Genomic DNA, 12,084 nt, shown 5'->3' with positions numbered 1-12,084 from the left:
CTTGAGTTTAGGACGTCACCGGTCTGCACAAGGGGGACGAATTCGCTCATGTACAGGGTCCGGGCAGAACTTCAAACGATCTCTCGTAAATCTACTAGGTCTTCTCCTAACCCTCTTACAGTATACCAGTCTCTTGGTTTATCCTTGAAAACCATTTTTGAAGTTGATCTGCACACCCCTCCCTCCTCGCTACCCGCCACCCCGGACCCCCGCACTACCCCCACCGACGTAAGGTTTCTTGGTTGGATAGGATGACTCTTTGTACCCCCTCCTTGTAAGTACGAAACCCCGCAAAAAAGACGTTTCGTCTGGTCGCTGCTGACTGAGGCGACATTTTCTTTCTTACTTAACCCGGGTACATAGCACTCTGAAAACTCACTGTGGAGGAAGGAGTCGTTCCCGTTAAACTTCTACTTTGCACCGACCAGAAAGAGTGTGTTACTGATGGTAGCCTTTGTTACTTTGGTCCCAGCTCTCTGCAGGTCATTGACTAGGTCCCCCCGTGCGGTTCTGGGATTTTTGCTCACCGTTCTTGTTTCTCATTTTGACCCCACGGGGTGAGATCTTGCGTGGAGCCCCAGATCGAGGGAGATTATCAGTAGTCTTGTATGTCTTCCATTTTCTAATAATTGCTCCCACAGTTGATTTCTTCACACCAAGCTGCTTACCTATTGCAGATTCAGTCTTCCCAGCCTGGTGCAGGTCTACAATTTTGTTTCTGGTGTCCTTTGACAGCTCTTTGGTTTTGGCCATAGTGGAGTTTGGAGTGTGACTGTTTGAGGTTGTGGACAGGTGTCTTTTATACTGATAACGAGTTCAAACAGGTGCCATTAATACAGTTAACAAGTGGAGGACAGAGGAGGCTCTTAAAAGAAGAAGTTACAGGTCTGTGAGAGCCAGAAATCTTGTTTGTTTGTAGGTGACCAAATACTTATTTTAAAGAGGAATTTACCAATTCATTCATTAAAAATCCTACAATTTGATTTCCTGGATTCTTTCCCCCCATTCTGTCTCTCATAGTTGAGGTATACCTAGGATGAAAATTACAGGCCTCTCATCTTTTTAAGTGGAAGAATTTGCACAATTGGTGGCTGACTAAATACTTTTTTTCCCCACTGTATGTCCAACAGGTAAAGCAGATTAATAATAACAATAATGATAATTACTGCAGATTATAAATAAATCATTTAGGGACAAGGGGGTGAGATTAAATAAATTATACTTCTTCTCACTCCTTTTCGAACACTAGATGTGGGACTGTTTATGTTGCTAATGCTGTTGTTGTAAATGTAATTTTTTTGTTTTGATTTCTCTTACATGACTATGCACTGCAACATTTGTTTTGTTCGAAATAAAATGTATCAATCAAATAATGGGGAATAAATCAACTACTGAGCAAGAAAGTTTAGTTTCAAGTCTGAAAATAACTAATATAAATTGCTCATCACAGCAACAAGTACAATAAGAGTGAAACAGGCTACAAAAAGCAAGGGTTCACACAAGGATAATAAAACATAAAATGTAAGAAATAAAAATGAAAGTAACCGTATATATAAATAAATATATATATATATATAAACATGTTTTACATTTGGATGATTATGGATATGTCCAATATGTCAATTTGGAAGTGCGAGTCCAACGTATGTGCATTATGGTGCAAGACATAAATACATACAGTGCAAGTAACCACCTACATTAATGTTTACTTAATGTATACTTGTATAGGTTGAGCATTTCAATATAAAAGGTTTCCAGTTCTTACCATGACGGCATGAGGGAAATATCCATTGGTTTGGCTCTGCAGACCCACAGTGGCGAGCTCAGCCAGCACATAGCGCTCGGGGGTGGGTTTGTCCAGGGTGGGCTTCTTGATGCGAGTCATTTTGGTCACCACGAAGAAGGGCAGCACACTCTGCATGAGGACAAAGGGAAAGTGTGAGATACGCTCACATAAAAGCCCTTAAAACGAGAGAGTCCACACTCTAAAGTTCAACCAGGGGCATTTGGGACCAATGGTGGTATAAGAGGCACTTTTAAAATGACAGAATATATTTTGTGTAGGTTTGTGGGATGACTTGGGTTATCAGGTGAGAACACACTCCGGGTTTGCTGAGGTGAAACTGCTGTAAACACTTTAACCACCAGGTGGCACATGAGAATACTACAGAGGAGCTAAAAACAGAACAAACAAGCCTCATGTGGAACATCAAATTCAAAAATACCTCTGCGGTATAAATGCATCTACATGAATGTGTTTTTATTGAATTGCACTTCAGGCAGGACTGGCTGAGAGCAAACTGATTCTTTTGAGGTAAATATGTGAGGCAATTCAATCAGGGGTCATCAGATGGACAAATCTTAGATGCTTTTTCCAGGTGTATTCAATTTCTATCAAATACACTTTGTTCTACTGTAACTCAAAGTAAGCAAGAAACCATTTTGTTAAGCAGTTCTCTTTCTGGCATCCATCAGGCTCAAGAATAGCCAAATAACTGTAAGTGTCTTCCTATTCTTTTGCTAAAAAACAAAACAAGGTGGAGGTGATTAATCCCATTTGGCCAAACTCAATCTCACCTGGATGATGATGCCCTGACGCCTGTACTCTTCGTGAAGGCCACGAGAAAAGAAATCCACAAAGGCCTGCAACCAGAACGATGAAAGAAGGCTACATTTAAAACACACCAGTCCGTAAAATGTTGTTTGTCATCACAGCCTTCAAATTAGGCAACATGAGGAAGGGTCGGCATCATGAAACGAACAAGGTACTGACACAAATTCTTATAAATGACAGAAGCAGAGATGTTTCCATACCTTTGTGGAAGAGTAGACGGTGAGCAGAGCGAGGGGGTACATGCCGCTGGCAGACGAGATGTTCAGGATGACTCCTTTGGACCTGAGGAACACAACAAGGTGGATTTAGGACAAGGACGTTAATTCATTGTAAGGCTAAGAGTAGCACTGCAACAGGCACATTGCAAGGACTCAAATTGAGTGCTTTACGAGATGGCATCAGTCAGAATTGTGCACATATTTGGGAAATCCTCCATTTCAACACAGCTGCCACAAACAAATGTACATGGAGTTCCTCCTTTGCGATACACTGATTTTTAGAGGTCCTTTTTTTCTTCAAATACACAAACTTTTAGAAAGATTTTCCATGCCAGTGGAAACCCTGCATCTATACAAATCGAGCACACACACACACACACACTTACAAAACACACACAAAGTGATGTTCCACACACACACTAAAACAGTGTGGTAGTGGCCGTGTGTGTTGCCATGGCAGCCTGTTGCTGCAGTGATGTAGTGGAGCGACGCTCCAGCCTCACACGGCACCAAATGTGCTGCGCTGCGATTGGCCGACCGGAGTCACATGGGAGCAGCGCAGCCAATCGGGTGGGAAGAGCACTTTGTGTGAATTGAAAGCTTGTCAGCATTGTGAACAAAGGAGGAGAGGAGAGATGCAGGGAAGGAAAGGACTAGGAGAGGATTTCTTATTCTCTTACTGGTTTTATATAAAGTGTAATCTCCCAAATACTTTTCTTGGAAAAAATGTTTAATTTAGAGATTTCTTGTGTAGCCGTTGTGTTACAATCCCTCATTCAACAACAACTATTTGACTGCAGTCATGTCGCAGAACATGGAGGCCCATCATTGAACTCACCTCTCATTCATCCTGGGCAGCACCAGGCGGGTCATCTGAGGAAACAACAACAGGCTCATTCAGAATCAGCAGTCAAAAACAATGATACAACTCATGAAGGAGAGGAAAGAGTTTTATTTAATAAAAGACTAGAAGTTATAAGGAGAGAGAGAGACAGGCAGAGAGAGAGTTGCGTGGGTGGCGAGCACAGACAGCGTTGGTGTAGTCCGCCGTTGCTTTGGGAACAACTGAGACACTGCAGGTACCGTGAAGAAACAGCAGAAGAGGAGGAGGAGGAAGAAGAAGAGGAGAACACAAGGGGGAAAAGTGAGCAGGAAAGTGATATGGATGGGAAACTTTAAAAACAGTTCATATGATTATGTAGTTGGAAATCAGAACTGAACATATTCTTCCTGAAGAGCAGCAATATGCAGAGACGTTTGAAAACAAACTCACCTGGCAGACTGAAGTTATGTTGACGTTGACCATGTTTGTGATGAACTGTAACAGAAAGCACCAGTCAGCTAAACACTCACACAGATTATCTTTAAACAGTAAAGAACTTAAAAAGATATAAAAGGAAGCACATTATTTGGATATTCAGAGCATTACATGTAGCTAGAATGTTAAGGCTTAAGACGAAGAAAAAAAGGTATTCCTTTTGCTTTTTTCACGTTGAAAAAAGGACAGAGTGCACTTTTAACTAGCAGCATTTCCATTTGACATGATATGTAATACAATAAAACTAAAACTCACATTGTCCAGATCAGGAATATTGAGGTAGTACTCGGGGTAGTCGTAGGAAACACCAACATTGTTCACTGTTGAAAACAAAAATAAATAAGTTATACTATCTTTTCCAAAACAACTTGGATGCTGAAGAAAGCTCAGAAATGAACCACAAGGTGGAAGCAAAAGCAAACGAGACAGTCCTAGTCCACACAGCCACACCTTACCAGTAAGGCACATTTGGCATCATACAAAAGAACAAAGAGTTCCTAAAATGTTCGACTAAAAATTATGATGTCAAGTCTTGGGTGTAGACGTCTAGAAATACTACAACAGCTGACATCTTTAAAACGTACACCATGAGGTTATGTTAAGTCTCTTAAGTAGTATTTATCGTCGGATAATGCGTGGCTTTCGTAAGAATAATTTAACCAGACTTCAGAAATTAGTCAAGGTTTTCTGTCAGGCAGAACTAGACAAAGAAGTCAATTCAAGAATCTAAATCTCAGGAGTTTAAAAGTGATCAAATGAATCCACTGTTTAGAGAGAATTCGCAAATATCACCACTGTTAGTTTCCAAAATAAGTGTTTGTAAGATTTCACTTGGCTGAAGCAGTATGTAGTCAAATTCAAGGTAGGTAACCCAAGCAGAAAAGTAAGGCCAAAGTGCAAAACTTTGAGCGGTACAACAACCTTTAACCAAATGAATAATGTCCTATTATTAATGCTAGGGGGCTTCTGCTGTGAACACAGTGCCGCTTAAAACACATGGCAAGTGAATGTAAAAATATCGTTAAGTGATGTTTGCCTTCTTCAGTGTTGCTCTCTTATGTCTGCATTACAAAAGGGACTTAAGGGAGTAAGTTAACTTCACTGAAGAAGAACAATAAAAAGCACGAGTTTCGAGGTGCAAGGTAAAAATTGGTAGAGAAAAGGATAAAAACAAAAAATCAGAACTTACCAAGAACCCCGATCTCTAATCCAGCCAGCCCCGCCTCGATCTTTTCGTAGATGTCACTCCTGCCAAAGTCCACTGCGATGGTCCCGGTCTCCACGTTGTACTGTTCCTCTGAAAAAGGAGAAACACATTTTCATTTACTATAATGTTACAACGATATATATTTTTTCCATTTAACCATTATTTAGCCTCGTAAAGCCAGCTGAGATTAACTACAACTTTCACGAGGCTACCTTGGCTGGAGAGCAGCATTCAAAAGTTACACACAACAACCCAACATAGAAGAAAAGAAAATCAAATGTGTGGATATATCAAATACACATGCACAGTGACAGGCAGCACTTACTTTGTTCTGAGACTTTTTAAGGCTATTCCAAGAGAGGGGAGCACAGTAAAGCTTGGTCACTCCTTGCTATGCATGGCAACAATTACATTTTACATTTGTAGTGATAAAACTAACTCAGTAATGTTAATTAATCTAGCGTTCACCCTACACTCATTCATGTGTCACAAACCAGCAAGACTGACATGAGCAATCCCCCGTTTCAAATGAATGTAGCATGAAACCAGTAACCGTGAGACTTGAACTGAAGAGGGCACTGCATACCAACAAACCAGCCGNATCAACTGAGTAAAGCGGCGCAGTCGTCCTGTTTCTGAAGCAAACATGTCTTAGTATGTGAACCAGACTGTAGCCAATGATGTAAAACATTCACACTTTAGGTTTTACTTCAACTGGAAGGATATTTGCTCTACACTGAGTCGGTTAAGAGGTTTTCCTTCTTTTAAAGTGTGAATGTTTTACATCATTGGCTACAGTCTGGTTCACATACTAAGACATGTTTGCTTCAGAAACAGGACGACTGCGCCGCTTTACTCAGTTGATTTGTGTGTAAGTGAAAACCCCGTATGAATTGGTCTGACCATTGCCTTAACTAAGCGGTTATGTGAATGCTTTTCCTTTTTGTAACAAGTCTTTTAATATGCTTCTAAATAAAACATAATTGAATTTCTACATGTAAAGTGCAGTGGCAACGAATGTTTTCTACTGTTTGTTAATAAAAGCTCTGACACAAAGCAAAGGGTTGTGTATTTGTTATTTTGACAAGGAATGGCAAAGAAAATGTGAAACTTTTTGGTAAGTGATCTATTGCAAGGTCTCAACGCTTCCTCTTGAATACCTTATTGCACTTGTGTCAAACTCAAGGCCCGGGGGCCAAATCAGGCCCTTGGTGGATTTAATTTCGGCCCGCAGGATAATTTCTAATTACTATTAGATCTGGCCCGCCGGTATATTGCACTCACACCTTCACTCAATCCTGAGGGTTTCCTCAGCTCAGAGCCTGACCCCAAACATTGATGACCTTGCACTCAAGATGAGATGCCAAGTGTCTGGCTTGAACTAGCATCACAGAGCAGCACACTGAGTTTACGTGGATGTTTCCTTCTATACTTTGTTTCTTGAGAAAACAGGGCATGTTTGTTTTTTTCTTTGAGGGAAATTGTTTTTTTTGTAGCTGTTGTTGGCCTGTGGAAAAATGTAATCATAAGAAATGACTCTGGAAAAGCTGCAGATAGAGCCATAAGAAATTAATGCAACTGATTATTTAATGTTTAATATTGTTTCTTTAGGCAATAATTTAAGCTTTGTTAGTTCCAGGTTTAATATGTGTAATAAGTTCATTTCAATAAGTTCTGCAATAAACATTGAACCAGTCCGGCCCTCGACTAGTACCCATTTTTTTACTTTGGCCCACTGTGTATTTGAGTTTGACACCCCTGCTTTATTGGATAAGATAAACCTTTATTGACACTTGAAGGAAAATTCAGGAGTTTAAGCAGCAACTGAAATAAGGGTGAAAAACAGGAAAGGACAGACATGTAAGAAATACAAATTATGAATAGAGATGTCCTTTATATTACATGTGAAGAAAACAAAGAAGTTGCTTCTCTTTGATACTGTAGATATTCAGAAATCGTTAAAAACCTATTTTGACATTTGAAAATCTTTGGTTTTATAAAATGGATAATACTTTTTAGACACTAAAAATTATGAATATTAGTAGAATTAAGCAATGAACAAAAATTAATTATATTTAATGTGTAAAATATGATCAGCAATATCTAAAACTACTTTCAAATGTTGATAAACCATAGGCGATATCTTTATAATATATATTTGTTTGTCTAGTTTGATAAATCCCTGGCTCGGTTGTTCTATTTAATTAGCTTACTTCTCCCCTTATACACAAAAAACATGTTATTTTGCTAAAATAAATGAGAGAAAGAATAAAATAAAAATGTAGCGGAACCTTACTACGCCTCTCTGTTCCGGGTAGGATTTATTTTTTTGTAACACAGTTAAATGGCTGCTTTCAACTGACGTCCTAGCTCATGTGGAGTTTCTCTTCTCTTTTTAGGCTTTAGTGTTGCTTTTAGCAGCCTTTCTGGTAAGTAGTTTACAGATTTGTTTCAACACAAGTTAGCCGGATATTAGTTTTTCATTCTGAAATGCACAAAGTGTTTATTTTAATAACTATAAGCGGGTTTAGCTAACTAGCATGTTTCTCTTAACCTACCAGTCAGACTAGCTATTAGCTTCACTAATTAGCGATAAAGTTATGGTATACATTTTGTTTATAGTTACACCATCTCTGCATAATCTCTCAGGTTTAATACCAAGTACATTTTCATATACAACGAATTTGCTTTGTAATCTTGATGCACGATCATATTCACAGTAGGAGAAAAAAGTAGCTTACTAAAAAAAGTTAGAAATCTTCAAAAAATGTAAAATAAAATGTGTAATATATACATTTCAGTTTTTAAATGAGAAAATACCTGTACAGTATTTGAAACAATTCATTTTGAAACATACCAAATGAATAAAGAAGACACTTCAGAACATTCAAAAGCAATCAATAAGTCATAGTATTTTGCCTCTAGTAAATCTTTTGCTGAACCTGTTGCTAGTCAAGTGAACATTCCTTTTCAGTAGCATGTATAATGTTCATAATCTAGCAAAAAGTCTTAGTTTGATCAGCAGATATTGGGGAGCTTGGTGTAAAAAAACAACAACATCAAGACGAAAAGCAGATCCATAAAACTACATCAAAGATTGTGCAGTCAAATACAGAATAAAGGGAAATAAGACTAATGAATGCCATTATAAAACATAGAGTTTCAATACCTAAAATACTTGAGTTAGCATTACAAAACATTACAACACGATATACTCCTTTATTTCCTCACGAAGCTTTTGGTTTTGTATTATGTGTTTAGGTTGCTTTGGACAAATCTTGCACAGCACAGGTGTCCATATCTCTGGTTCATGGAGAATTTGTTTCCATGTTGAGGAAATCTTGTCTGTCACTCCCCAGATGTGATTTGATGTCGGATAAACGTCAGCGTGCCAGAGTCCAGGGCTCCTGGGCCAAACAAGTGCCGAAACCCTCTGCTCCAAAGGGTAAGTTAAGAGTTGATGTATATATTCTGTTTGTAGTATATGTGACTCCCTCTGTCTGCTCCTGCCTGAATGAGAATATCAATATATATTTAATGGTGTCTTCACAGGTCTCACTAAAAAATCTATTAGAAAGCTGCAGCTGATTCAGAACGCTGCTGCTCGAGTCCTTACCAACACTAAGAAAGTGGATCACATCACTCCTGTTCTGAAGTCTTTACACTGGCTTCCTGTGTGTCAAAGAATAGATTTCAAAATACTGCTGCTGGTTTATAAAGCACTGAATGGTTTAGGCCCTAAACACATTTCTGACCTGCTAAATTATGAGCCATCCAGATCTCTCAGGTCTTCAGGGACGGGTCAGCTTTCTGTCCCCAGAGTCAGAACTAAACATGGAGAAGCAACGTTCAGTTATTATGCTCCAGATATCTGTAACAAACTCCCAGAAACCTGCAGGTCCGCTGCAACTCTGACTACTTTTAAATCCAGGCTGAAGACGTTTCTTTTTGCCGCTGCTTTTAATTGATATATTCATATCTCACACTGCACTGTAACTTTTATTCATGTACCCGTGTTATTATCTGCTTTTAAATTAGTGTTTTTAAATTCCATTTTATAATATGTTTCTTAATGTCTTTCATTTTTGTAAAGCACTTTGAATCACCTTGTGTTGAAAGGTGCTGGATGAATAAACTTGCCTCGCCTTGCCTTACTTCTTCAAGACCTGGATGCTGGATTTTCAGCCCATCTACCTGGCTGGTATGGAGCGACATCTTCTTATATTTTGTTTTTTTCTAGTTGCAGTTCAGAACAACCAACAGCCCAAACATGAAAACCCAGCCCCTACTTCTTGGGGTTGTGGGCCCCAGAAAACACCTAATACTTTTGAGTTTCATCAGCCCTCCAAGGTAGATGGCAAACACAAAAGTCACCTTTGAATTTTTGGCCCAAATTGGTCATTTCAGTCTATTAGAATGTTTTTCAACAAAGTGCTTAATCTGTCTCTGTTCTGTCTCTTCTATCACAGCCAGTGAGAGCTGTCCCACCAGAGAAGGTGATAGAGTAAGTATTTGTATACAACCAAATCAAATGTGTTTCTGTCTCTTTCCTACTAATGTTTTTAGTACACCATGCACATGTTGGCTAACACTCATCATTTTGTATTTGACAGGCAGGCAGGTATTCATGAGATCAGCGATGGACCATCAGGAGTGTCCATGTGAGTACAGTGTATTTTTATAGTTAAAACATACTTTAAATCCAATGAAAAAGAGGTGAATACCAGTGTGATGAATGATATACATCTGTGATTGAGTTTTAAATCCACTAGATGGCAGTAATCCCTTAAGAGAAAATGGTTAAAGCTCTTGTGAATGTCATGCCTTCTGCCTCTCCACACATGAAAGAGGGCTATGTTTTTTTAAAGTCTGAATATGTTGTAACATGTGCTTTACATATGGCCTACTGAACAACATTGGATTTACTTTGAGACATCAAGCTTCTGCTTTTATTAAGATTTAAATACATAACGCCACCAAAAGAGCAAGGAAGCTTCATGGATATACAGTAGGAACCTCTCAGTTAATAATCTGTAATACATTTGATGACCGTGGCCCTGATTGATCACGTTTTGAGAGAAGAGCTTGTAAAAAAAAAAAGTGTAAAAGGAGAACACGTACATTTTACAACTAAACAGAAACATAACGAAAACTACATGAATCACTCTGACAACTATCTTAAACTGAACTAAACCTTTTTTTTAAACGAATATAACCTTGATATCAGGACTAGGGATTTCTGATTGTGCCCTTTACCCACCATGGTCTCCCATTATGGACTTTCCTGCACAAACACTAAATAGACAGTCAAAGTCAACTTTATGGTCAATCTTTCAGTTTGTGTGTACAGACAGAGAGATCGAAATACCGTTTCCAACAATCCCGAATACAAAAATACAAATATATATAAAAATATGTATATACCTATATATATATATATACACACACACAATCAACAGACACATTTATATATATGGACACATTAAAGGTGGGGTAGGTAAGTTTGAGAAACCGGCTCGAGATACACTTTTTGTTATATTCCATGGAATGCTCTTAACATCCCGATAGCAATGAATATCTGAAGTGCTTTAGACAAAAAATCCATAAAAACATGTCATCTGTGGAAGCCGTGGCGCTGTAAAAAGCACGACCAATCATCTGAGCCGGCCCGGCTAAAGTAACTGGATGGCCTACCTGCCTGTCAGCCTTCCATCTGTGCACAAACTTATCTCGTGCCCTCATTGGTCATGTGCGCGTTCGTGTGTGTTGGAGGAGGGGCTCTGTAAGGAAGTGGCAGATTTCTTCCGGCTGTGTATTTTCAAATTCTAGTGCACTCGAGCTGCTTTCTCCAAAATGACCTACCCCACCTTTAAGATAAAAGCACAACAATCAATACATACAAAAATAACAGTCACTTCAATATCTTTGGGAAATGTACATCAGTGCAAGACTGTCCATAGCAGAGTGTGCTACCTTCTGCTTACTCACATAACTTTTTTGGGTACTTAGCCTAAGTGTCATGGTGTTTCCCTCCGTCCAGACTGCGGCTGCTGCCCGGGTTTCTTCCCCCAGAGGAGGCAGACTGGATGTTCAGTAAACTGCTGGCAGAGCTGCCCTGGTCCCAGAAGACCAACTACAGACAGGGTGGGTACAGATAAGGATGAGTAGTAGTGTGTCGGGGGGGAATGAGACACTGTGATGCACCCTCAGTGTAAACAGGGTTCCCCACTGCAGCTGGTGTCATGTTGGGTTCTAGTTTATTTCAGTGCTGCTCGGCAATAGATCAACATTATATCGTGTTAGATTTTGGATGTCGTAATGAGTGTTGTTTTCTCCTGGTTTTAAAGGGCTGCTGTAGACTAAGAGAATGTCATTTGTATTATTTGTCTTTACCCCCAAAGTCTTTATATCCACATTTCTGAAGATCTTATTGAAACTCTCATTGTGTAAATATTTGATGAAAACACCTACAGTCAACCGCACAGAATTATGAGATTCGAGTCAGAATTTTGCTATTTTCAGTGTCATAAGTGGCCCTAATCCTCTTCCATTAGAACATTTCAATATTGATATTAAAGGTGGGGTAGGTACGTTTGAGAAACCGGCTCGAGATACACTTTTTGTTATATTCCATGGAATGCTCTTAACATCCCGATAGCAATGAATATCTGAAGTGCTTTGAAAAAAGATCCATAAAAACATGTCATCTCTGGAAGCCGTGGCACTG

The 12,084-nt window shown here is 39.1% G+C and overlaps 2 protein-coding genes and 1 long non-coding RNA gene across 3 annotated transcripts; 2 read left to right on the top strand and 1 right to left on the bottom strand.

Annotated features, from left to right (window-relative positions):
- Positions 1–1,444: 1,444 nt before the first annotated feature.
- Positions 1,445–5,588, bottom strand: LOC104954434 (estradiol 17-beta-dehydrogenase 12-A-like). The gene is made up of 9 exons (XM_010781539.1): positions 5,570–5,588; positions 5,340–5,447; positions 4,406–4,470; positions 4,106–4,150; positions 3,671–3,705; positions 2,815–2,896; positions 2,578–2,643; positions 1,766–1,915; positions 1,445–1,477 (listed from the first exon to the last, which is right to left on the bottom strand). The coding sequence occupies exons 1-9, from the start codon at positions 5,586–5,588 to the stop codon at positions 1,445–1,447; spliced, it is 603 nt and encodes a 200-aa protein (XP_010779841.1).
- Positions 5,589–5,964: 376 nt separating this feature from the next.
- On the top strand, positions 5,965–7,026 carry LOC104954433 (uncharacterized). The gene is made up of 3 exons (XR_799333.1): positions 5,965–6,126; positions 6,420–6,423; positions 7,016–7,026. It is a non-coding gene; the product is annotated as an uncharacterized lncRNA (long non-coding RNA).
- Positions 7,027–7,698: 672 nt separating this feature from the next.
- On the top strand, positions 7,699–11,516 carry LOC104954432 (alpha-ketoglutarate-dependent dioxygenase alkB homolog 3-like). Its single transcript, XM_010781538.1, has 6 exons — positions 7,699–7,786; positions 8,717–8,802; positions 9,598–9,707; positions 9,827–9,861; positions 9,971–10,018; positions 11,398–11,516. Exons 2-6 carry the CDS (start codon positions 8,727–8,729, stop codon positions 11,513–11,515), a joined length of 387 nt encoding a protein of 128 aa, XP_010779840.1. The 5' UTR covers positions 7,699–7,786; positions 8,717–8,726; the 3' UTR covers position 11,516.
- Positions 11,517–12,084: the final 568 nt, after the last annotated feature.

Source organism: Notothenia coriiceps, unplaced genomic scaffold, assembly GCF_000735185.1.
Source record: "Notothenia coriiceps isolate Sejong01 unplaced genomic scaffold, NC01 NC01_scaffold00023297, whole genome shotgun sequence".
Lineage (NCBI taxonomy): Eukaryota > Metazoa > Chordata > Actinopteri > Perciformes > Nototheniidae > Notothenia > Notothenia coriiceps.
The sequence above is the reverse complement of the archived record's forward strand: the minus strand, read 5'-3'. Positions and strand labels throughout refer to the sequence as shown.

Excerpts from the sequence above, each read along its gene's own strand:
- LOC104954432 (XM_010781538.1), top strand. The coding sequence starts at position 8,727 with ATGTCGGATAAACGTCAGCGTGCCAGAGTCCAGGGCTCCTGGGCCAAA. Across the intron at positions 9,862-9,970 it reads CCACCAGAGAAGGTGATAGA|GCAGGCAGGTATTCATGAGA; the intron begins GTAAGTATTTGT and ends TGTATTTGACAG. Across the intron at positions 10,019-11,397 it reads GGACCATCAGGAGTGTCCAT|ACTGCGGCTGCTGCCCGGGT; the intron begins GTGAGTACAGTG and ends CCCTCCGTCCAG.
- LOC104954434 (XM_010781539.1), bottom strand. Across the intron at positions 4,471-5,339 it reads ATTAGAGATCGGGGTTCTTG|TGAACAATGTTGGTGTTTCC; the intron begins GTAAGTTCTGAT and ends TGTTTTCAACAG. Across the intron at positions 3,706-4,105 it reads ACATAACTTCAGTCTGCCAG|ATGACCCGCCTGGTGCTGCC; the intron begins GTGAGTTTGTTT and ends TTGTTTCCTCAG.